General features: G+C 47.8%; 1 protein-coding gene across 7 annotated transcripts in view; it reads right to left on the bottom strand.

The window, feature by feature from the left end:
• trpm7 (transient receptor potential cation channel, subfamily M, member 7) overlaps positions 1-26,215 on the bottom strand; it is a 215,726-nt gene that overhangs the window by 71,049 nt on the left and 118,462 nt on the right. For 4 of the 7 annotated variants that reach the window (XR_005462557.1, XM_038813821.1, XM_038813822.1 and 1 more), the window contains 8 exons: positions 23,615-23,755; positions 17,254-17,382; positions 16,312-16,563; positions 15,799-15,973; positions 9,078-9,210; positions 7,313-7,500; positions 6,592-6,724; positions 2,310-3,043 (listed from right to left, as the gene is read on the bottom strand). Coding sequence is in view for 6 of the 7 variants with exons in the window: in XM_038813821.1 (XP_038669749.1) it covers positions 2,310-3,043; positions 6,592-6,724; positions 7,313-7,500; positions 9,078-9,210; positions 15,799-15,973; positions 16,312-16,563; positions 17,254-17,382; positions 23,615-23,755 (1,885 nt within the window). In the remaining variant the exon portion in view is untranslated. Of the gene's footprint in view, positions 1-1,898; positions 3,044-6,591; positions 6,725-7,312; positions 7,501-9,077; positions 9,211-15,798; positions 15,974-16,311; positions 16,564-17,253; positions 17,383-23,614; positions 23,756-26,215 lie in introns of all 7 variants that reach the window. The other 3 variants (XM_038813819.1, XM_038813820.1, XM_038813818.1) reach the window with 1 other exon arrangement.

Below are 26,215 nucleotides of genomic sequence, written 5' to 3'. Positions count from 1 at the left end.
AGGACTGCAATGTCCCCAATAACAGGCACAAAGGACTGCAATGTCCCCAATAACAGGCACAAAGGACTGCAATGTCCCTAATAACAGGCACAAAGGACTGCAATGTCCCCAATAACAGGCACAAAGGACTGCAATGTCCCCAATAACAGGCACAAAGGACTGCAATGTCCCCAATAACAGGCACAAAGGACTGCAATGTCCCCAATAACAGGCACAAAGGACTGCAATGTCAATGGAGCCAGAAACTTCATTTTGCAAGTGGCAAAAACCATTTGATGAAGAAATGTATTTTACACCAGTTGGTTTAAATGTATACAGTTGCAAATGTGTATGTTTCAATTAATATATCCTTGCTAATTAAACAACTGTTTCAAGTTCCCACAGACATAAACAAGACAGAGTTAAATAGGCCTTGGCTGTAACTTGCACTGATTGGCAAAATCCAACTTTATTGACACCATTTAGATGTCAAAAGGTAAAGCCAGGAAAAGTCTATGCTGAAAATGCCACTATAAATCAGACTAACATTACAACAGGCTATCTCTGTGCTTTCCCTTCAATGAATTTGGTTTAAAACCATGCTAAGAACTGAAGTTATAGATTTGGATGTTGTTCGACTTCAGCACAGAACAAGTTAAAACGAAAAATTTTCAGTGACTTCATCAAACTTTCTACCCAACTAGTCTCACCCTCATCATGATGTTAGCAAAGCTAGACTCACCCTCAACTAGTCTCACCCTCATCATGATGTTAGCAAAGCTAGGCTCACCCTCAACTAGGCTCACCCTCAACTAGGCTCGCCCTCAGCTAGGCTCGCCCTCAGCTAGGCTCGCCCTCAACTAGGCTCGCCCTCAACTAGTCTCACCCTCAACTAGGCTCACCCTCAACTAGGCTCACCCTCAACTAGGCTCACCCTCAACTAGGCTCACCCTCAACTAGGCTCACCCTCATCATGATGTTAGCAAAGCTAGTCTCACCCTCAACTAGGCTCACTCTCAACTAGTCTCACCCTCATCATGATGTTAGCAAAGCTAGACTCACCCTCAACTAGGCTCACCCTCATCATGATGTTAGCAAAGCTAGACTCACCCTCAACTAGACTCACCCTCAACTAGGCTCACCCTCAACTAGGCTCACCCTCACCATGATGTTAGCAAAGCTAGGCTCACCCTCAACTAGGCTCACCCTCAACTAGGCTCACCCTCAACTAGGCTCGCCCTCAACTAGGCTCGCCCTCAACTAGGCTCACCCTCAGCTAGGCTCACCCTCAACTAGGCTCACCCTCAACTAGGCTCACCCTCAACTAGGCTCGCCCTCAACTAGGCTCGCCCTCAGCTAGGCTCACCCTCAACTAGGCTCACCCTCAACTAGGCTCGCCCTCAGCTAGGCTCACCCTCAACTAGGCTCACCCTCAACTAGGCTCACCCTCAACTAGGCTCGCCCTCAACTAGGCTCGCCCTCAACTAGGCTCGCCCTCAACTAGGCTCGCCCTCAGCTAGGCTCGCCCTCAACTAGGCTCGCCCTCAACTAGGCTCACCCTCAACTAGGCTCGCCCTCAACTAGGCTCACCCTCAACTAGGCTCGCCCTCAGCTAGGCTCGCCCTCATCATGATGTTAGAAAAGCTAGTTGGCCAATGACCAAAGTGTACAAACGCTCAAAACTGCTGAAAACCAAGCATTGGTTTGAGGTAAAATCTGAGACATTCAAATTAATATTCTATAATGTTACTAAGTTGGGGAAACAGAATACAGCTATGGTGCCTTATTGTGACAACCAAAATAAAGGAGATAGAGAAGGGAAAATTAAACCAAGGAGAGGCCCAAGCAATGCACCAACAGTGAAGTCACCTGCAACCAGCAGAAGTCCCGCAAAGTTACAGTGGTACAGGAGCTCAAACCTCTCAATTGGGTTTTGTTCCACAGGTCATTCATCTGTCCTGCACAGTTCCCAATATTAATATGTTGACCTCGCAATTCGATAACCTGTATGAAGTCAGCGTCCAAAACTCTTTCCCCTTTTCTGTATTGTTCATGGGTTTCTTTATTGAACATGGTGGCTGAAGCAAAGTCTCCTGTGCGCAGAGGTCCGCTCTTTTCAAACTGGTTCTCAAAGTCGTGCATAGTGCTCAGATCGTATTCAGTGCTTCGGTCATTACTGTTGTCAGTGTCTGTGCTACTCTCAGTGTCAATGAATGCGTGGTTGAAATATCCTTCAGTCTCAAAGCAAGCTGTGGTGGTAGCATGGCAACAGAAGCTGCAAGCAGGATCAGAAGGACAGCAGCAATCACAAACAACGTCACGATACTTACCGACAAAGGCCCCAAATTCAACAGAACTGCCATCAGCATCTACACCAGTTTTAGCGGAATTGCATGAATCTGGTACTAGCTCCAGCTGGCTTGTACCACTTGGCTGAGATGGGGTACTAACAAAAAATTTGGCAGATGGGGAGGAGAGATTTGGTATGCTGTGGAATGACTTTCCTGGTTTCTGATCACTGGTCAGAGATTGGGTCTTTCCCAGCCCCATGTGGCTTCCCTGCCAAAGTTCAGAAGGGGACGCTGCATTTAGTAATAAGGCACAGCCTGAGGAACCAGCCTCTTGAACATTCAGTTCATTCATCTGGGAACCTGGAAGAAAATCTTGACCAAATTTCCTGTATAACACCTCTCTTTGGGAAGTGTTAATGTAGGCTTGAAGAGAACCATCAGTACAGACAGAATCACCAGTGTCCATCCCTCGCTGAGAAAAAGAGGAGCCAAAGTAAGTTCCAATGCTGTGCTTATTTTTCAGTGAAGTTTTGATTGGGGCATCAGAAAGATTCTCTCCAAGATTTCTTGAAATGCTCAGCTCACGAGTAATTTCATTGTGCACCTTCGTGGCCTCTGAAGCTTTCTGAGCAGTCAGTGCTTTCAACGTGTCCACTGTAAGGGCAGACAGGTCCTGCAGGTGTCCAATTTGACCGTCCAATGTTTGTAATGAACGCTTGATATAATTTACACGGTCACCTACTTCTTTTAATTGAATGGACATATTTTCAACTCTAAAGAGAAAGAATAACTCAATTACTTCATACTGAACAATATCGTTTTAAAATTTTGCTAATTTGAAACTTCAATACAACTTACATTTATAGCAGCTTTAGCACATAAAAGGAACATCATGCCAGAGGAGATCAGGGATGCAGGGTGAGCAAAACCATGTTCACTGAGGCAGGTTGTGGAGAGAGCTATTGAACAGGAGTTGTAGAAGCAAAAGTTTAGGCAGAATATTCCTCAGCGTTCGGGCTGGAGGACGTGCCAGATGCGCCGGTGGGCCGGCTAATCACGTGCACATGTTCCGGTCGTGCCCTAAACTCAGGGGGTACTGGCAGGGATTCGCGGACATCATGTCCCGGGTTTTGAAAACCGGGATGGTAATGAGTCCTGAGGTGGCAATCTTTGGGGTGTCGGAGGACCCGGGAGTCCAGGAGGAGAAGGAGGCCGATGTCTTGGCCTTTGCTTCCCTGGTAGCCCGACGACAAATACTGTTGGCATGGAGGGACTCAAAGCCCCCAAAGACCGAAGTATGGCTATCGGACATGGCAAGCTTTCTCGATCTAGAGAAAGTTAAATTTGCCTTGAGAGGTTCACTATCAGGGTTCGCCTGGGGCTGGCAGCCATTCATTGACTTCTTCGCGGATAATTAATCGTTAGCTGGGGGGGGCTAGGGTAGAGTAAAGTAAGGGGTGGTTTAGGCAGGTCCTTGCGAGAATGCAATATGAGTTACTATACACTGTCCTTGTTTTATATGCCAAAAATACCTCCATAAAATTGTTTATTAAAAAAAAGAATATTCCCGAGCTTAGGTCTTGGGTGGTATAGCCACGACTGGGCAAAGGCAGGGGTTATATTCAAAGGCAGAGTTGGTGAAGCAGAAAGCTCAGGAACTGTGCTATAAAGGGCTTCAGAACAAGAGGAATTATGGAGATGGATGAGATGTGACTTAATAGAATTTCAGGGACTTGAGGTTGTTTTCATTAGAGAGGAGAAGGCTCAGAGGTGACTTAATAGAGACATATAAGATAGTCAGAGGGTTAGATAGGGTGGACAGTGAGAGTCTTTTTCCTCGGATGGTGATGACCAACACGAGGGGACATAGCTTTAAATTGAGGGGTGATAGATATAGGACAGATATCAGAGGCAGTTTCTTTACTCAGAGAGTAGTAGGGGTGTGGAACGCCCTGCCTGCAACAGTAGTAGACTCGCCAACTTTAAGGGCATTTAAGTGGTCACTGGATAGACATATGGATGAAAATGGAATAGTGTAGGTCAGATAGGCTTCAGATGGTTTCACAGGTCGGCGCAACATCGAGGGCCGAAGGGCCCGTACTGCGCTGTAGTGTTCTATGTTCTATGTGTTTAAGGTATTTAAACACTAATTAAAATTTCAAATGGGAGGCATTAATGTGGCAAGTCAGCAAATACAGAAGCAACAGGTACAGGACTTAGTAGGAGATAGGATACGTGGGGATGAGTTTTGGATGAATTGAAGTTTACAGGGGGAAGAGTGGAGTATTGGAAGCTTGCCAGGAGACTATTAGGTAATTTGGACATTCTGAATTCTCCCTCAGTGTCCCCGAACAGGCGCTGGGATGTGGCGACTAGGGGGTTTCCCACAGTAACGTCATTGCAGTGTTCATGCAAGCCTGCCTGTGACAATAAAAGATTATTATAATATTGGATGATGCAAGCCTGAGGTTTGCAAAGGCAGCAATAAGTGTTTCAGCAGCAGATGGTTGTGATGGGACAGAATGTGAAAGGGTGATCTTTCAAAGTTAGAAGCAGTTCACACACAAAACAAATTGTAACATCCAGAAAATCTTTAACCAATTAAACTCAACTTTATCCCTTCTGCACATACCACAAAGCAGCAAGTACAGTATAATAATCTTTATTAGTGTCACAAGTTGGCTTACATTAACACTGCAATGAAGTTACTGTGAAAAGCCCCTAGTCGCCACATTCCGCCGCCTGTTCGGGTACACGGACGGAGAATTCAGAATGCCCTAATGACCTAACAGCACGTCTTTCGGGACTTGCGGGCGGAAACCGGAGCACCCGGAGGAAACCGGAGCACCCGGAGGAAACCCACGCAGACACAGGGAGAACGTGCAGACTCCGCACAGACAGTGACCCAAGCCGGGAATCGAACCTGGGACCCTGGTGCTGTGAAGCAACAGTGCTAACACAGGAACCATACTTGGAATGCATTCATTTTTTCTGTGTCTGCGTGGGTCTCATCCCCACAACCCAAAGATGTGCAGGGTAGGTGGATTGGCCTCGCTAAATTGTCCCTTAACTGAAAAAAAATAATTGGGTACACTAAATTAAAAAAAATACTTGGAATGCATTGCCTGAGAATGTGATAGAAACAGATTCAATCATAGCTATCAAACAGAAATTAGATAAACACCCGAACAGAAAAAGGCTACTGGGAAAAGGCAAGGGAGTGGGAATAGCCAAGTAACTCTTAGAGAACCAGCACAGACATAACAGGGTGATGGGCCTCCCTCTATACCCTAACCAGCACAGACATAACAGGGTGATAGGCCTCCCTCTGTACCCTAACCAGCACAGACATAACAGAATGATAGGCCTCCCTCTATACCCTAACCAGCACAGACATAACAGGGTGATAGGCCTCCCTCTGTACCCTAACCAGCACAGACATAACAGGGTGATTGGCCTCCCTCTGTACACTAACCAGCACAGACATAACAGGATGATAGGCCTCCCTTTGTACCCTAACCTTTCTACAATTCTATAAAGATATCAGCTTATGAAACTGTTAATATTATGGGCTCCAACTTTTACATCTTCAATTTCTTCATGGAAAACATTAACCCCTCCAGAAAAAGTTCATGTGTTTCCATATACATACTGGTGATGTACAGCTGACCTCAGTAAAGACGCACTGCCATCGAGGTTATGTTACAAGTCGTGAAATTTGAATTCAATTGTAGTTGAGTAAAGTTCAACTAAAATTAAATAAACTTTTCAACGATGTTCCATTTCTGCATTGGAGGTTCTGACCATCATATGAAATATTAAATTGGGCCCTCCTTCTGACAATTCCAATGACTATTAAAGATTCTGCACAATTTGGACAGCAGGGAATTCTTTGTATCCGAGCCAATATGCGGTCCTTAGCATCTCCAAAACTCACCTTCCATTCCCTTGCTCTTTACAACCTTTGCTGTGCAGAAAATGACACTCAAACTTGTCTCCACAGGCCCTGCACTGTCAAAACTGTCAACAGGGGCTGGTTTAGCTCACTGAGCTAAATCGCTGGCTTTTAAAGCAGACCAAGCAGGCCAGTAGCACGGTTCGATTCCCGTACCAGCCTCCCCGGACAGGCGCCGGAATGTGGCGACTCGGGGCTTTTCACAGTAACTTCATTGAAGCCTACTCGTGACAATAAGTGATTTTCATTTCATTTTCATTTCAAATAATCCACTGGACATGGAAATTTCAGGCAAGAGTCTGATCATTGTAAATCTGGATCAAAACTAGGGCTCAGATTTCAGCTCTATAAAATGAGAAGCTTTACCTTTCTGAAGTCAGTCGAATTCGTTCCTCACTCCCTGAATGAAACCGATCTTCCTTTTCATGGAAATACTTTTCCACACATTGCTCTTCAAAGTCATGCAACTTTTTCTGATCATTCTCACTTACAAACAATTCTGAAAGAAATAGAATAGGCAGATGAGATCCGTAGGATTTCCAACATTAAACATAAGGGTTGTAGCAGAAAGTAGATTTATTAAATTAGCAGCTTTCAAAAATTCAATGCTATTTGAATATGATAACCCATGGACTAATATTCATTGAATTTAGAATGCAGATTAATGTCCAGGGTCATTTTTTAAGACATACTGACAGAGGAGGGAAGGACAGCACATACATATCACAGGGGCTGCTCTGACCAAACGTCAAAATGCTAAAATAGATGATAAACAAGAATTTCTCTCCTTTTTGGGTGGGCCGGCAAGAGGAAAAGAGAAAAACATGAACAATTCTGTAAAAACACAAACTGAAACAACCCTGTCTGAAAGCAGACAGTGGATAAAAGCAGAGGACAACCTGTACTTTTACAGCACTGAAGACAAACTAATATTGAAGATGTGCCAAGAATTTAACAAGAGATCAACTGTGGAGACTAGTGAATGTTTGCCTTCCCAGAAATGCTGCAATGCCAGATGTTTGCAAGGACTCCCAAACACAAATATATTCAGCTGCTGTGCAGTTGGCATTTGGAAAATTTGCCTTACTTGGCCCTCCTTGACCTCGATCATGTTTCCTTCCATGTCGGCAAATGCGTGAGATCAATAAAGCAAAGTGGTTGAGGATGATGAGGGGCGGCGGTAGAACGGGTTTCTCGTGATATGCCATGATAAAGTGGTACCGTTGATATTTCCATACAATGTTTGAAATGGCCTTCACTTGGAAATACACATTGCTGAAAGATGGGAAAGAAGAACATTATTTACTGTAACTTTGGATATTAAGAATTATGGCTATTTAAACAGCATTTGAAAAGCTTTAAGGACAAAGTCATAAAACATCTGGACATGTTTAATTGAACATGATGCCAAAAACAATTCCCTGTATTTGAACGGATTAAATATTAGGTAGTGCTCAAATTTTATCAAAATTTACTGTCTCGCTGTTTGTAAGTACAGAATTTGAATATCGCTGAAGAGGGACATGTCAAAGCTTTCCATCTTACACGTGCCAGGATATTTGCAAAACTGCCAAATATAAAGGGAACTTTTTAATAGCTTTTCCATTTGATATTCCTGCGAATGTCCAGATGAGTGCCAGATGAAATGTTACAACTTCTCTTCTTTCAACAATACTTCATTTCCTAATTGCTAGTTTTTAGACTGTTTAAATATCAGACACCTGCTGATAATTCCCCCCCTCACACCAGTGACTGTGCCTTCAGCTTCCTAACTCCCACCATCTGAAATCCCACCACCTTACTCTCAAAAATATTCTTAAACTCATTTAACTGAACTTTTGATCATCCCAATGTTCTCATTTATTGGTTTACCCTTCATTTTCACTCAAGCCAAGGTTTTCTGCATTTAAAAAATGTGATGTAAAAGTGAAATGAGGTTACAAGGCAAGTAAGTACATCAAACACCCGCTGTCATGCAATCCCAAAAGCATGGACAGTGAAGAAAAGGAGAGGTGACCAAAAATTGAGAAGAGGTGGAAAGCGAAGTAACTTAGAAAGGGTATTAGAGAGAGAGAGAGAGAGAGAGAGAGAGAGAGAGAGAGAGAGAGAGAGAGAGAGAGAGAGAGAGAGAGAGAGAGAGAGGACTACCAATGGCAGGCTAGAGAACAAATAAGAGTTGGAGTAGGTCATTTGGCTCTTTGAGGACCATTCAACAAGATTATGGCTGATCTTCTACCTCAAATCCATGGTCGCACTAGCTCGACATCCCTCAGTACCCAAAAATCTATCAACCTCTGTCTTGAATGATTGATAACTGCAGCTCTCCGGGATTGAGAATTCCAAAGATTCACAATCCTTTGAGTGATGAAATTTCCAGAACAAATAGCTAGGTGCTGTACATTGGTTCTAGTGCTTCTACTGGGACGGTGTAAATATGACAGTGTGACACATTGACATTAAAATGGAAGCTAGCAAGGGCGGACATTCAAATTCATAGTGGGGAAAAAAATAACCAAGTGTGCTCAGAACCTTGGACAAAGGGGATGATCCCTTAAAACAGAGGTCTGGAGGAATTTCCTCAGCCAGAGGGTGGGTGAATCTGTGGAACTCTTTACCGCAGAAGGCTGTGGAGGCCAAATCACTGAGTGTCTTTAAGACAGAGATAGATAGGTTCTTGATCAATAAGGGGATATGGGGTTATGGGGAGAAGGTAGGAGAATGGGGATGAGAAAAATATCAGCCATGATTGAATGGCGGAGCAGACACAAGAGGCCAGGTGGCCTAATTCTCTTTTACGTCTTATGGTCTTACATGCTTTTATATCATATAGATGAAAATAAGAATGTACTCACTTGAAAAATGCAATGAGAAGATTCACCATGAGGATATACTGTACAAAGAGGTAGACGGCTTGTAAAAATGGCGTTATCCATGATCCAGTGACACAACGCTGCCTTGCACCTTCTTCCGTGTTATTGGCACAAGCTGTAGGGGACAAAATAAGAGACCAACCTATTAAAGTGTTGAGAAAGAGAAAGCGAGAGCGATGGCGAGCTGGGCAGAGTGCGAGGCGGGAAGAGAGCGAGGCGGACTGACAGAGACAGAGAGAGAGAGAGACAGAGAGAGAGACAGAGAGAGAGACAGAGAGACAGAGAGAGAGAGAGAGAGAGACAGACAGGGAGAGAGAGAGAGACAGACAGGGGGAGAGAGGGACAGACAGGGGGAGAGAGGGACAGACAGGGGGAGAGAGGGACAGACAGGGGGAGAGAGGGACAGACAGGGGGAGAGAGGGACAGACAGGGGGAGAGAGGGACAGACAGGGGGGAGAGAGGGACAGACAGGGGGAGAGAGGGACAGACAGGGGGAGCGAGGGACAGACAGGGGGGCAGAGAGGGACAGACAGGGGAGGAGGAGAGGGACAGACAGGGGAGAGAGGGACAGACAGGGGGAGAGAGGGACAGACAGGGGGAGAGAGGGACAGACAGAGAGAGGGACAGACAGAGAGAGGGACAGACAGAGAGAGGGACAGACAGAGAGAGGGACAGACAGAGAGAGGGACAGACAGGGGGAGAGAGGGACAGACAGGGGGAGAGAGGGACAGACAGGGGGAGAGAGAGACAGACAGGGGGAGAGAGGGACAGACAGGGGGAGAGAGGGACAGACAGGGGGAGAGAGAGACAGACAGGGGGAGAGAGAGACAGACAGGGGGAGAGAGAGACAGACAGGGGGAGAGAGGGACAGACAGGGGGAGAGAGGGACAGACAGGGGGAAGAGGGACAGACAGGGGGAGAGAGGGACAGACAGGGGAGAGAGGGACAAGGGGGAGAAGGACAGACAGGGGGAGAGAGGGACAGACAGGGGGAGAGAGGGACAGACAGGGGGAGAGAGGACAGACAGGGGGAGAGAGGGACAGACAGGGGGAGAGAGGGACAGACAGGGGGAAGAGGGGACGACAGGGGAGAGAGGGACAGACAGGGGGAGAGAGGGACAGACAGGGGGAGAGAGGGACAGACAGGGGGAGAGAGGGACAGAAGGGGGAGAGGGACAGACAGGGGGAGAGAGGGACAGACAGGGAGAGAGGGACAGACAGACGGAGAGGGACAGACAGACGGAGAGAGGGGGAGACAGACGGAGAGAGGGGGAGACAGACGGAGAGAGGGGGAGACAGACGGAGAGAGGGGGAGACAGACGGAGAGAGGGGGAGACAGACGGAGAGAGGGACAGACAGAGAGAGGGACAGACGGAGAGAGGGACAGACAGAGAGAGGGACAGACAGAGAGAGGGACAGACAGAGAGAGGGACAGACAGAGAGAGGGAGAGACAGAGAGAGGGAGAGACAGAGAGAGGGAGAGACAGACAGGGGGAGAGAGAGACAGACAGGGGGAGAGAGGGACAGACAGGGGGAGAGAGGGACAGACAGGGGGAGAGAGAGAGGGACAGACAGGGGGAGAGAGGGACAGGACAGGGGGGAGAGGGACAGACAGGGGGAGAGAGGGACAGACAGGGGGAGAGAGGGACAGACAGGGGGGGGAGAGAGGGACAGACAGGGGGAGAGAGAGGGACAGACAGGGGGAGAGAGGGACAGACAGGGGGAGAGAGGGACAGACAGGGGGAGAGAGGGACAGAAGGGGAGAGAGAGAGGGACAGACAGGGGGAGAGAGGGACAGACAGGGGGAGAGAGGGACAGAAGGGGAGAGAGAGGGACAGACAGGGGGGGAGAGGGACAGAGAGGGGGAGAGAGGGACAGAGAGGGGGAGAGAGGGACAGACAGGGGGTGAGAGAGGGACAGACAGGGGGAGAGAGGGACAGACAGGGGGAGAGAGGACAGACAGGGGGAGAGAGGGACAGACAGGGGGAGAGAGGGACAGAACAGGGGCGAGAGGGACAGACAGGGGGAGAGAGGGACAGACAGGGGGAGAGAGGGACAGACAGGGGGAGAGAGGGACAGACAGGGGGAGAGAGGGACAGACAGGGGGAGAGAGGGGACAGACAGGGGGAGAGAGGGACAGACAGGGGGGAGAGAGGGAGACAGGGGGAGAGAGGGACAGACAGGGAGGAGGAGGGACAGACGGGGGAGGAGAGGGGAAGACAGGGGGAGAGAGGGGACAGACAGGGGGAGAGAGGGACGGACAGGGGAGAGAGGGACAGACAGGGGGAGAGAGGGACAGACAGGGGGAGGGAGGAGGGACAGACAGGGGGAGAGAGGGACAGACAGGGGGAGAGAGGGACAGACAGGGGGGAGAGACACACAGACAGGGGGAGAGAGACAGACAGGGGGAGAGAGACAGACAGGGGGAGAGACAGACAGGGGGAGAGAGACAGACAGGGGGAGAGAGACAGACAGGGGGAGAGACAGACAGGGAGAGAGAGACGGACAGGGAGAGAGAGACGGACAGGGAGAGAGAGACGGACAGGGAGAGAGAGACGGACAGGGAGAGAGAGACAGACAGGGAGAGAGAGACAGACAGGGAGAGAGAGACAGACAGGGAGAGAGAGACAGACAGGGAGAGAGAGACAGACAGGGAGAGAGAGACAGACAGGGAGAGAGAGACAGACAGGGAGAGAGAGACAGACAGGGAGAGAGAGAGAGAGACAGACAGAGAGAGACAGACAGGGAGAGAGAGACAGACAGGGAGAGAGAGACAGACAGGGGAGAGAGAGACAGACAGGGAGAGAGAGCGACAGGGGAGAGAGACAGACAGGGAGAGAGAGACAGACAGGGAGAGAGAGACAGACAGGGAGGAGAGAGAGACAGACAGGGAGAGAGAGACAGACAGGGAGAGAGAGACAGACAGGGAGAGAGAGACAGACAGGGAGAGAGAGACAGACAGGAGAGAGAGAGACAGACAGGGAGAGAGAGACAGACAGGGAGAGAGAGACAGACAGGGAGAGAGAGACAGACAGGGAGAGAGAGACAGACAGGGAGAGAGAGACAGACAGGGAGAGAGAGAGACAGACAGGGAGAGAGAGAGACAGACAGGGAGAGAGAGAGACAGACAGGGAGAGAGAGAGACAGACAGGGAGAGAGAGACAGACAGGGAGAGAGAGACAGACAGGGAGAGAGAGACAGACAGGGAGAGAGACAGACAGGGAGAGAGAGACAGGGAGAGAGAGACAGGGGAGAGAGAGACAGGGAGAGAGAGACAGGGAGAGAGAGACAGGGAGAGAGAGACAGGGAGAGAGAGACAGGGAGAGAGAGACAGGCAGAGAGAGACAGGGAGAGAGGGACAGGGAGAGAGAGACAGGAGAGAGAGACAGGGAGAGAGAGACAGGGAGAGCGAGACAGGGAGAGAGAGCAGGCAGAGGACAGGGAGAGAGAGACAGGAAGAGAGAGACAGGCATGAGAGAGACAGGCAGAGAGAGGACAGGGAGAGAGAAGAGACAGGCGAGGAGAGAGAGACAGGGAGAGAGAGAGGACAGGGAGAGAGAGAGACAGGGAGAGAGAGACAGGGAGAGAGAGACAGGAGAGAGAGACAGGGAGAGAGAGACAGGGAGAGAGAGGACAGGGAGAGAGAGGACAGGGAGAGAGAGACAGGGAGAGAGAGAGACAGGGAGAGAGAGGGAGAGAGCACGCGTGCACGGGTCAGTCAGGGGGATGCCGGAGGTGTGGCGGCAGGGATTAGGAAGGTGCTGTTACAGAGAGGACGGCAGTCAGGGGGTGGGGGGCAGCGAGGATTAGGAAGGTGCTGTTACAGAGAGAGCGGAGGGGGGGTGGCGGGCTGCGGGGGGGGGGGGGGGGGGGGGGGGGGGGAAAGAGGATTGGGAAGGTGCTGCTACAGAGAGGACGGCAGTCAGGGGGGTGGGGGTCGGGGGCGTGGCGAGGATTAGGAAGGTGCTGTTACAGAGAGGACGGCAGTCAGGGGGTGGTGGGGGGGGGGGGGGCAGGGGGCGTGGCGAGGATTAGGAAGGTGCTGTTACAGAGAGGACGGCAGTCGGGGGGTGGTGGGGGGGGCAGGGGGCGTGGCGAGGATTAGGAAGGTGCTGTTACAGAGAGGACGGCAGTCAGGGGGGTGGGGGGCAGGGGCGTGGCGAGGATTAGGAGGGTGCTGTTACAGAGAGGACGGCAGTCCGGGGGGGGGGGGGGGGGGGGAAAAAGAGGATTGGGAAGGAGCTGCTACAGAGAGGACGGCAGTCGGGGGTGGTGGGGGGGGGGCAGGGGGGTTGGCGAGGATTAGGAAGGTGCTGTTACAGAGAGGACGGCAGTCAGGGGGGTGGTGGGGGGGCAGGGGGGTTGGCGAGGATTAGGAAGGTGCTGTTAGAGAGAGGACGGCAGTTGGGGAGGGGGGAGTCACGGTAGTAAAGGACATGTGCCTGGGAAATCATTTTTTGCGGCTTGAGGAGTTGGGAGAGAAATTGGAACAGGGAGAAGGGTTTAGGCAACTGCAGCTCCGGGACTTTGCCAGGATGGAGGGTCAGAGCTTCCCAATAGCGCCGGCCTCCACATTGTTGGAAGAGGTATTGACGACAGGGGGAATGGACAAGACGGTGGTGTCAGCGATTTATGGGAGGATTTTGTGGGAGGATAAGGTATCCTGGGAGGGGATTGAAGTCAAGTGGGAGGAAGAGTTGGGGGAGGCTATGGAGGACGGTCTGTGGTGTGAGGTGCTCTGGAGGATAAACGCCTCAACCTTGTGCTCGAGGTTGGGGCTGGTACAGTAGAAGGTGGTGTATACAGTAGAGGTGGGCACACCTCATGAGAGCGAGGATGAGCCGAATCATTGAGGGGGTGAAGGATGTGTGTGAGCGCTGTGGGAGGAGCCCCACAAACCATGTTCACATGTTCTGGTCCTGCCCAAAGCTGGAGGGGTATTGGAGAGAGGGTTTTACTATCATCTCAGGGTGGTAGATGTGGGTTGGAATCAAGGCCCCAAGAAGCCATTTTCTGGGTGCCGGACCAGCCCGGGCTGCAGGGAGGTAGCGGGGCCGATGTTTTAGCCTTTGCCTTGCTGATTGCCCGGAGGCAGGTCCTGTGGGGTGGAGGTCAGCTTCTCCACCCTGTGCCTCGGCGCGGTGGGGGGACCTGCTGGAATATTTGACACTCGAGGTGGTGAAATTTGAGCTGAGGGGGAGGATGAAGGGTTCTACAGTTCATGGGCATTATTTATCCTGCACTTTCAAGAAATGAAATGAAAATGAATTGGATGGCATCGAACATTGGGCAGGGGGTTCATGCGGGTATGGGTGATGTTTGGCTTTGTTGAAAGGGTGCTGGCTGGGGGATTGATACTATGTTATTGTTGGTCATCTTTTGTTGTGTATTTAATGAAAATGTGGAAAATGAGGAGAATAAAAAAAAGTGTCTTCTGATTCAGATTTCAAGGAGGCTTAACAAGTGCTTTTTTACAATAAGATCCTTCTGGTAAAGGTAAACAATATGCACATGGCCATGGGAGAAAATCACTGGGAATTTAACTTGCTAATCTCAGCATGTTCCTTATGATCTTCGGTAATGAGATCAATTACAGCTTTAGGTGACAAAATAATTCACTGAACGTAAGCCAGGGACTCTCTAAACTGCATAATAAATCAGGTAGAAGTTCCTAAATCTCCAAAACTTTCCAGAGAATTAGGACCAGACAGAGCTTGGACTCTTAGTTGGAAGACTTTGGACTCATTTGTGGCGGATCTCCCCGTGTCAGAAGTGGACATCCCAGAACTGCCAGCCATCCAGAATTCCCACTGAATGCCAGTGGTCACCCTCAGGCAATCTACTTTCCGGTTTGCGTTTGGCTGTTGATGTCAGCCTTGACTTGTCTGAAAATCCATCGGGAGGCTTTTGGGTCCACAGAGCTGATAACTTCTCAAGTCGGCTGGATATGTGGATACAAGTTCAGTCACAGACAACAGAGCATTACTTGATTTATATTGCTTACTGTCTATCTCTCTCTTGTTTGACTATTACAGCAAACAACGTCGAGCCATTCTGTATGTTAATTTCATTAATCTAGAAGACGACTTGACAAGTCATGGTGCATTGAACCGTCATACATTTAAGAACTATGCTTAAATTTGTTTTCATGCACAAAAATTCATGGGTCAGAGCCAAAGGTTAGGTCCACAACCTCTTGAAAGCTAATGCTCTTGTTCATTTTTGCTCGGTCTTATGTTTTGTGTTACCAATCACTGAAGAGGATATTTTTATTTTATTTGCACATTCGCCCTAATAAAGGCAGATGATAAATTTGTGGACAACAGTCACGTAGTGTCGACATCTTAATTTGCTGAGGAATTTATACAACCCAGGCAAGCACGTTTACAGAGTGATACACTAACTAAACGGTGAAGAGATTGCAGATTTGACTATAAAATATAAGTGCAAAGAGTAAAGAAACTTTAGCTGTAGATAAACAAGCCGACTATCACCCTGGTTCCTCGGGCTTCACAAGATACAAGACTAGGAGACTACATTTGGCACTAACTGTACATAGTATCAACATATTTCCACTGCCGTCTTAGCATTTCGTTTCCAAAGAACCGTTGAAGCTTTTGAAACTAAGTGGAGAATATGGAGTAAACAATGAGATTAGTCCTGAACCCCTCCAAATATTCAAAAGTTTCCAAAAGATTACTTACGATCAATTTCATATGCGTATACTTCACCATATATCATCCAGTACGGCTGAAAGACTATATCTTTTGCGAGTTCCCAGGATGCAGGCTCTTGTGGGTAAAGGATTGCTTTCCTTGGAACACCGAAACTCAATAAGACCACTGCCATAATGACCACAATGTAAAACATGTTTGCCACCTATAATTCAACAGGTAAAACAAAGTTCAAATTTCCCAAAATATCTGGGTTAAAAACAAGGTGACTTAAGTCATTGCATTGAAAACAACCCCAAGAGATACTGGATGCTCCAATGTAGCATGAACTGAACCAGCTATATCCCACAGCAAAGAAGGTCCACATCAATGCCTCATTGCCATTACTAAAGAAATAAGACAATTCTATCAAAATCCAAGTTTATTTAATATGAACATCTCCCTTGGATGTCGGGCTTGATCTCGACAGGTCTCCTGCAATTTCATATTTGGAAGTTTCAAACACAAAAACAAATCACTAAAAGTTCCAAGTGATCCACTTACCATTTTACCTATCATTGTGACATAGGGCCCTGCATGCTGATTGACTGCCAGGAAATCCAAAAGTCGAACATACCAAAATATAATATTGAGGCAATACATTATCCTCCCAGCATCCATCACTTCCTCAGTTCCAAATCTTAGTCCAAAACCAACAAAAAACAAAACAATTGCAAGTGTGTCAGTGATGTTGAAATAGTCACTGAAATAAACTTTGATCTTCTGATTTATCTTTCCAGCTTCTGACATGAAGATCTAGGCACAAACAAAAATAAAGAAAACTATATAATTCCCATCGACAAACTAAACAGTTATTTGCTGTAAGTTGCTTTGATACATGTTTGTAATAAAATACATTCAAAAATAAAGAAATGGGGTTTTAAAGAGTACTTTTGAAGGCATGAAGAGTGATTTTGGAAGAGAGCTTCAGAGGACCAAGGGATAATAACTATTAAACGAGCACCTCCTGGTGATAGGGCACAAACAGCAAGTCAGAGAATGAAGTGCGTTGGCTCGACAAAAACTTCCAAAATAGGATGAGAAGCAACACAGACATAATTGAGAATTGATTTGATGAGGAAATATGTCACAACATTTGGGGAAGGAAGAGTTGATGAGTGCATAGAAAAGGTTTCAGGCCAAAGTTCTGGAGTAATTGAGCAGGATTTGAATGAGAAGGTAGTTAGTATAGGAAAAAGCAATCCAACTGGTCGGCAGGGTGGACTTAGTAATGTGGAGTAGAAACTACAGCTCAGGCCTGAAAAGAGCACCACGGTGCGAATGATCTTGTTCAGTCTGACTGAGTGACCAGTGAGATTCAGGAAGCAATTGGGAGGATTCTGCAGACATAGTCTCCGTTACCAAACAATTTAGCAAAACTGGCACAGGAAAGTGTGCACATTCTAAACTTTGGGAAGTTAGATTTTTAAAAAAAACAATCCCCACCTCTCTAATTTTCTCTATCGCCAATGTGAAAATGAAGGAAATCACAATCCACTCTTGCACCGATGGTAAATTACTCATTTGCACCAGAACAACATAGGTGTATAGCATGAGAAATCCCAAATAGGCCATCTGGAAAGAAAGGAAGGAGGTTAATGACTTAAAAGTTTTGAATAGTGGCAGATTCCTCAAACTAGCATTTCACACTTTAGGTACACCACTAAAGTTATATTCATCAAATTATTTTAGGATTAAAATGGTATTTTCTCATCTTTCAAAGTTTTTTAGTCTTTCTTTGCACGATATTGGGCAAGAGGAGAATCCAATCATTTTGTTGTTTGTATTTTAATCCTCAATAATGTCAATAGAAAATTACCAATCAGTATCCCTTTATGAAAAATAACTGATAAATGGTGGTTGTTTACAACCACATGCCTCAAAATAAAGTCATGATCATTTGCTCCCTCGTCACCTCATACTTCTAGAAACTTACTTAAATGGAAGCTAGAGGCCCAGAGCCTCAGGTATCCAAAGTATTGGGAATGGAATGTATGTTGGGGAATGGCCATTGGGACCTTGTGAAAGTTCTGGTGCACACTCGCACTGAAATCATTGAAGTCTGAACTTCTGATTTGCTGATTTCCGCTGTTTGGGACCCACCTCACAAGTCTCAGTCTTGGGTCAGATGGGCGAGATATGCCTGGATATTTACCCAGGAAAGGTTATAAGAACATAAGAACTAGGAGCAGGAGTAGGCCATCTGGCCCCTCGAGCCTGCTCCGCCATTCAATTAGATCATGGCTGATCTTTTGTGGACTCAGCTCCACTTTCCGGCCCGAACACCATAACCCTTAATCCCTTTATTCTTCAAAAAACTATCTATCTTTACCTTAAAAACATGTAATGAAGGAGCCTCAACTGCTTCACTGGGCAAGGAATTCCATAGATTCACAACCCTTTGGGTGAAGAAGTTCCTCCTAAACTCAGTCCTAAATCTACTTCCCCTTATTTTGAGGCTATGCCCCCTAGTTCTGCTGTCACCCACCAGTGGAAACAACCTGCCCGCATCTATCCTATCTATTCCCTTCATAATTTTAAATGTTTCTATAAGATCCCCCCTCATCCTTCTAAATTCCAACGAGTACAGTCCCAGTCTACTCAACCTCTCCTCATAATCCAACCCCTTCAGCTCTGGGATTAACCTAGTGAATCTCCTCTGCACACCCTCCAGTGCCAGTACGTCCTTTCTCAAGTAAGGAGACCAAAACTGAACACAATACTCCAGGTGTGGCCGCACTAACACCTTATACAATTGCAACATAACCTCCCTAGTCTTAAACTCCATCCCTCTAGCAATGAAGGACAAAATTCCATTTGCGTTCTTAATCACCTGTTGCACTTGTAAACCAACCTTCTGTGACTCATGCACTAGCACACCCAAGTCTCTCTGAACAGCGGCATGCTTTAATATTTTATCGTTTAAATAATAATCCCGTTTGCTGTTATTCCTACCAAAATGGATAACCTCACATTTGTCAACATTGTATTCCATCTGCCAGACCCGAGCCCATTCACTTAACCTATCCAAATCCCTCTGCAGACTTCCAGTATCCTCTGCACTTTTCGCTTTACCACTCATCTTAGTGTCATCTGCAAACTTGGACACATTGCCCTTGGTCCCCAACTCCAAATCATCAATGTAAATTGTGAACAATTGTGGGCCCAACACGGATCCCTGAGGGACACCACTAGCTACTGATTGCCAACCAGAGAAACACCCATTTATCCCAACTCTTTGCTTTCTATTAATTAACCAATCCTCTATCCATGCTACTACTTTACCCTTAATGCCATGCATCTTTATCTTATGCAGCAACCTTTTGTGTGGCACCTTGTCAAAGGCTTTCTGGAAATCCAGATATACCACATCCATCGGCTCCCCGTTATCTACTGCACTGGTAATGTCCTCAAAAAATTCCACTAAATTAGTTAGGCATGACCTGCCTTTAACGAACCCATGCTGCGTCTGCCCAATGGGACAATTTCTATCCAGATGCCTCGCAATTTCTTCCTTGATGATAGATTCCAGCATCTTCCCTATTACCGAAGTTAAACTCACTGGCCTATAATTTCCTGCTTTCTGCCTACCTCCTTTTTTAAACAGTGGCGTCACGTTTGCTAATTTCCAATCCACCGGGACCACCCCAGAGTCTAGTGAATTTCGGTAAATTATCACTAGTGCATCTGCAATTTCCCTAGCCATCTCTTTTAGCACTCTGGGATGCATTCCATCAGGGCCAGGAGACTTGTCTACCTTTAGCCCCATTAGCTTGCCCATCACTCCCTCCTTAGTGATAACAATCCTCTCAAGGTCCTCACCTGTCATAGCCTCATTTCTATCAGCCGCTGGCATGTTATTTGTGTCTTCCACTGTGAAGACCGACCCAAAAAACCTGTTCAGTTCCTCAGCCATTTCCTCATTTCCCATTATTAAAACTCCCTTCTCATCCTCTAAAGGACCAATATTTACCTTAGCCACTCTTTTTTGTCTTATATATTTGTAAAAACTTTTACTGTCTGTTTTTATATTCTGAGAAAGTTTACTCTCATACTCTATCTTACCTGGTTAATTCCTGGCCTAACGTGGGTATTAGCTATTCGAACTGTACTAAGCACGAAACTGAACCCCAGCCAACTTGGACCTTTAAAAATAAACGTACCTGAATCCGGCAGCTCGTGCTGTAAAAAAGGGGCCCCCGTAGCCCCTCTCTCTATTGACCCTTCAGCATTCACTGGACTTAGCCTGGCGAGGCCAAACTGGTCCATTCTGCTTTCAGCCAGGGTCCAAAGTCCCAACTGAAAATAATCAGTTCCACTGGAGCGCAGAAAACCTCATGGGTTGTGGAAATGCACTGTTGAGTTTATCCAGCATTTTGCTTTTATATATAAAAGGTTTATCCTTAGTGACATCGATTTTTGCAGGTCCTAAGACCAATATACTTTTCCCCAATGGAAATAATTACGTTTATTTCCTTTTATTACTTGCATCATATTGCAATTTGCTTATCCACTTATATGTCACTTTAGTTTCTATTCCAGGAATCAACAATCTTCGAGCAACTCTTAATAAGCTGCCAACGTTGTGTCATTTAACTCTGAACAGTTTTGCACTTGAATTCAAAACGTTGAGTTGGTCATCCAGAATAATTTTACAGGACAAACGCAGTTGTTGGAAATGGGTTTCTTAGGCGAGGGAATGAAGCAATTCATGGACCAACTGAGGCTTCCAAAGTGGAAGAGGATCTGCTGGAGGGACTGGGGGCCCCGATAGAGCTGGAGGAGATGGTAAAGGGGCTAGGGAACATGCAGTCGGGCAAGGCCCCGGGGGCGGATGGCTACCCTGTAGAATTCTACAAGAAATTTTCGGAACTACTGTGCCCACTCCTACTAAGGACCTTTAATGAGGCCAAAGAGAGAGGGACCCTCCCCCCAACAATGTCACAGGCTTCGATTTCACTCATCCTCAAACAAGAAAAAGTCCCGCTACAGTGTGGATCTTATCAACCGATATCGCTCCTGAATGTAGACGGCAAACTGCTGGCCAAGATCATGGCTGCTAGAATTGAGGACTGTCCCTGGGGTGATAGGGGAGGATCAGACAGGCTTCGTCAAGGGCAGGCAATTGAAGTCTAATGTATGGAAGACTCCTAAACATCACCATGATGCCCTCAAGAGGGAGGGGAGGCAGAAGTAGTGATGGCAATGGACACAGAGAAAGCCTTTGACCAGGGTGGAATGGGAGTACTTGTGGGAGGTGCTAAGACGGTTCGGTGAGGGGTTCATAGGTTGGATCCAGCTACTCCACCAGGCCCCCGTGGCAGGTGTGTGCACGAACAAGGTTGAGGTTGGAATACTTTAGGCTCCACCGGGGGACGAGGCAGGGGTGTCCCCTCTCCCCGTTACTATTCGCTGGCTATAGCGCTGTGGACTTCAAGGAACTGGCGGGGGCTTCGGGTCTCGCTTTACTCGGATGACCTGCTCCTGTACATCTCAGATCCCACTAGAGGGGATGGGGGAGGTCATGCAGATTCTGAGGGACTTTGGCAATTTCTCAGGGTACAAGCTGAACGAGAAGAATAGCGAAATGTTTGTGATCCAAGCTAAGGGGCCGGAAAAGGGACTGGGAGAGCTCTCGCTGAAGATGGTCGAGAAGAGCTTCCGGTACCTAGGGATACAGATGGCTCGAAATTGGGATGCCCTCCACAAGCAAAATCTATCTGGGCTGGTAGAGCAGATGGAGGGGGACTTCAAAAGGTGGGACATACTCCTGCTATCTTTAGTGGGGAGGGTGCAGACTGTTAAGATGACGGTTCTCCCCAGATTCCTGTTCGTCTTCCAGTGCCTCCCCAGCTTCATCCCTAAGTCCTTCTTTAAGCGGGTGAACAAGATCATCTCGGGATTCGAATGGGCAAACAAGACCCCGCGAGTAAAGAGACTGTACCTGGAGCGCACTCGGGGGCAGGAGTGCGCTGGCATTGCCGAACCTTTGCAGCTACTATTGGGCGGCCAACATGGCCATGATTAGGAAATGGATATTGGGGGAGGGGTTGACGTGGGAGCGGTTAGGGGCGGCCTCTTGCAAAGGTACCAGCCTCGGGGCGCTTGTAACGGCACCTCTGCCGTTCTCGCCAGCCCTCTGCTGTTCCCGCCGGCCCCTCTGCCGTTCTCGCCGGCCCCTCTGCCGTTCCTGCCGGCCCCTCTGCCGTTCCTGCCGGCCCCTCTGCCGTTCCCGCCGGCCCCTCTGCCGTTCTCGCCGGCCCCTCTGCCGTTCCCGCCGGCCCCTCTGCCGTTCTCACCGGCCCCTCTGCTGTTCTCGCCGGCCCGCTGCCGTTCTCGCCGGCCCGCTACTCCTCCAGTCCGGTGGTGGTGGCGGCATTAAAGATCTGGGGTCAGTGGAGAAGGCGCAGGGGGGTGGAGGGAGCCTCAGTCTGGACCCCAATACACAACAATCACAGATTTGTCCCGGGCAAGATAGGAGGGTTCCAAAGCTGGCATAGGGCAGGCATTAAAAGGATGGGGGACCTGTTCAAAGACGGGACCTTTCCCAGCCTCAAAGCGCTGGAGGAGAAATTCAGTTTGCCCCCTGGAAACGCTTTCAGATACCTTCAGGTACGTGCATTTCTGAAAAAACAGGTGCTGTCCTTTCCACTGCTACCCCCACGCAGGATACAGGATAGGGTGGTCACCGGCACCTGGGTCGGGGATGGGAAGGTGTCGGACATCTACCAGGAACTTCAGGAGGCGGGGAAGCCCCAGTGGAGCAGCTTAAGAGCAAAGGGGAGGAACTAGGTGGGGAGCTCGATGCAGGCCTGTGGGCGGAGGCCCTAAACAGGGTCAATTCCTCTTCATCATGTGCTAGGCTTAGCTTAATCCAGTTTAAGGTGGTCCACCCGGCACACATGACGGCAACCAGGATGAGCAAGCTCTTTGGGGTTGAGGATAAATGTGCGAGGTGTGCGGGAAGCCCTGCAGATCATGTCCATATGTTCTGGACATGCCCGGCTCTTAAGGGATTCTGGCAGGGTTTTGCTAAGGCAGTGTCCGGTTAGTGCCGAGTCCAGAGATAGCGATCTTTGGTGTGTCAGACAATCCGGGAGTGCAGGAAGCCAAAGAGGCCGACGTTCTGGCCTTTGCCTCCCTGGTAGCCCGGAGACAGATCCTTTTAATGTGGAGAGACTCGAAGCCCCCGAGTGTAGAGACCTGGGTTAGTGACATGGCTGAGTCTCGAGAAAATAACATTTGCCTTGAGAGGGTCCATGACGGGGTTCTCTCGGAGGTGGCAGCCGTTCCTCGGCTTTCTAGGAGAGCAGTAAAGGTCAGCCGCAGCATCATTCCCCCCCACCCCCTGGGTTATGTTGTATTGTTCTTTTCTTTGTATATATGGTTAACTTTTATTTCATTTGTTCTGTTAATGGTTGCGCACGGTAATGCAAAAATTATGTTTTTCGACAAAAATTTTGAAGAAAAATAATTTAAAAAAAATAGGAAATGGGTTTCTTGTTTGTCAGGTCTGGATTCATACCAAGGTCCGGAGGTGATGAAGTATATTTCTAACTCAAGGCACCTAACTTGTGACCACCTATTCTCTCAGTCACTTTTTCCATTAACAGTTACTACGTATCACCTAATAGCCCTGGATCCCAAAACTGCAGGCTCAGCTTCCCACGTTATATCTCTGTCTATACACCCAGACTATCATTTACAAATTAAACAGCCTTTGAAACAAACTTCACTTTAACTTCTTCAATGAACTATACTGAAAACAGCAGAGGTAGATATTTGTTGTTTCACTTCACTCACTTACTGTGTTAAACCAAAACTTTGCAATGGGTGCGTGGTAGAAAGAGTAGAATTTTCGAGTGAGAGGCAGCCTCCTTGGTTTAGTGAGAGTTATATCTTCATGTTTCACCTCATGGTCACAGATTCCTTCTTCCTTGAAGACCTCCTGTGAAATACCAGGGAGAAAACAGTTGCAGAATTATTATACTGTTCCACAAGTCGGTCAAGTATTTGGAGAACATGACATGCTGCTTAAAGAGCAGGTGCGGAGGGATGGCAGGACCTTGTTGATTAATTTCAGTTCTATTGTTCTCATACTGTTTAAATTGATATGTTTTAAAATCAGCGCATTTGCACTACTGAGTGCCGACAATCACATCCCATTTCTGAAATGTACAATGACAATGCAGAAACTGGTATCACAATCCCAGACCACAAAAACTCCAATATTTCATTTTAATTTTGTAAGAATGAGGATAGGTTACTTTGCTCCAGGAGTGATTTCACACAAAACAGGCAAGTGGTCAATTAAAACAAACTTTATTACTCGCAAAGTATTAAAATATCTTTAACATCACAAGAAAATAGCTCACAATTACCCCTTAAACAATGCTAATCAACAGTGACACAATCACCCTTAACTGCAATCCTTACTTTCACTCAAACAAGAAAATCATCTCAGATCCCAATCCACTTTTAAATAGAGTTAGCACTCAGGAATACTTGCTGCACTTAGATGTCTTGAAACTCCACTTTCAACAAGAGAAATCTTTTGACACTGCTGTAAAGAGATCTGATCGTGTCAGAACAGTAATGAATCTCTAGCTAAAGTCTTAAGAAACAATCTTCATAGTCTGACTTCCATCTCCCAACTGCATGGTCTGCTTTTCTGCCAAAATGCCTGGTACTCTGACTCAGAATTTTTCAAACTTTTTTTCCGGGGATTTTTACCAACCGGCCGGCCTTAGTGACCCACGATTTTCGCTTACCTTGAATGCGACAGGTGAGCCTGCTTAGTCCCCACAATCTCACTTGCTTTGTCATTCAATGTTAAATTTCATGGGTAGTACATCAAAGGATATGCCGCCCAGGAAAACGCGGCTGGTGGACCGGAAAATCCCACCCACAGCATCTAATTAACTACTCCGCAGGGAACCCCCGAAACAAAACAAAAACCATTAGCCCAACTTTTACGATGCCTCCGGCTCCCAAAACCTTCAAACTAGGATTTTAAAAAACACACCTGCAGCAGTCACATACACACACTAACCCAGGATTAACCCAGGACTAACACACCTGCAGCAGTCACATACACACACTAACCCAGGATTAACCCAGGACTAACACACCTGCAGCAGTCACACACACTAACCCAGGATTAACCCAGGACAAACACACCTGCAGCAGTCCCACACACTAACCCAGGACTAACACACCAGCAGCAGTCCCACACACTAACCCAGGATTAACCCAGGGCTAACACACCTGCAGCAGTTACACACAATAACCCAGAATTAACCCAGGACGAACAAACCTGCAGCAGTCACATACACACACTAACCCAGGATTAACCCAGGACTAACACACCTGCAGCAGTCCCACACACTAACCCAGGATTAACCCAGGACTAACACACCTGCAGCAATCACACACACTAACCCAGGACTAACCCACCCACAGCAGTCCCACACACTAACCCAGGACTAACCCACCCGCAGCAGTCCCACACACTAACCCAGGATTAACCCAGGACTAACACACCTGCAGCAATCACACACACTAACCCAGGACTAACACACCTGCAGCAGTCACACACACTAACCCAGGACTAACACACCTGCAGCAGTCCCACACACTAACCCAGGATTAACCCAGGACTAACACACCTGCAGCAATCACACACACTAACCCAGGACTAACACACCTGCAGCAGTCCCACACACTAACCCAGGATTAACCCAGGACTAACACACCTGCAGCAGTCCCACACACTAACCCAGGATTAACCCAGGACTAACACACCTGCAGCAGTCCCACACACTAACCCAGGACTAACACACCTGCAGCAGTCCCACACACTAACCCAGGATTAACCCAGGACTAACACACCTGCAGCAGTCCCACACACTAACCCAGGATTAACCCAGGACTAACACACCTGCAGCAATCACACACACTAACCCAGGACTAACACACCCGCAGCAGTCCCACACACTAACCCAGGACTAACACACCTGCAGCAGTCCCACACACTAACCCAGGACTAACACACCTGCAGCAGTCCCACACACTAACCCAGGACTAACACACCCGCAGCAGTCCCACACACTAACCCATGACTAACCCACCTGCAGCAGTCCCACACACTAACCCAGGATTAACCCAGGACTAACACACCTGCAGCAGTCCCACACACTAACCCAGGATTAACCCAGGACTAACACACCTGCAGCAATCACACACACTAACCCAGGACTAACACACCTGCAGCAGTCCCACACACTAACCCAGGATTAACCCAGGACTAACACACCTGCAGCAATCACACACACTAACCCAGGACTAACACACCTGCAGCAGTCACACACACTAACCCAGGATTAACCCAGGACTAACACACCTGCAG

This window comes from Scyliorhinus canicula, chromosome 12 (assembly GCF_902713615.1).
Source record: "Scyliorhinus canicula chromosome 12, sScyCan1.1, whole genome shotgun sequence".
Classification (NCBI taxonomy): Eukaryota; Metazoa; Chordata; class Chondrichthyes; order Carcharhiniformes; family Scyliorhinidae; genus Scyliorhinus; species Scyliorhinus canicula.
This window is presented reverse-complemented; position numbering and strand designations above follow the sequence as displayed.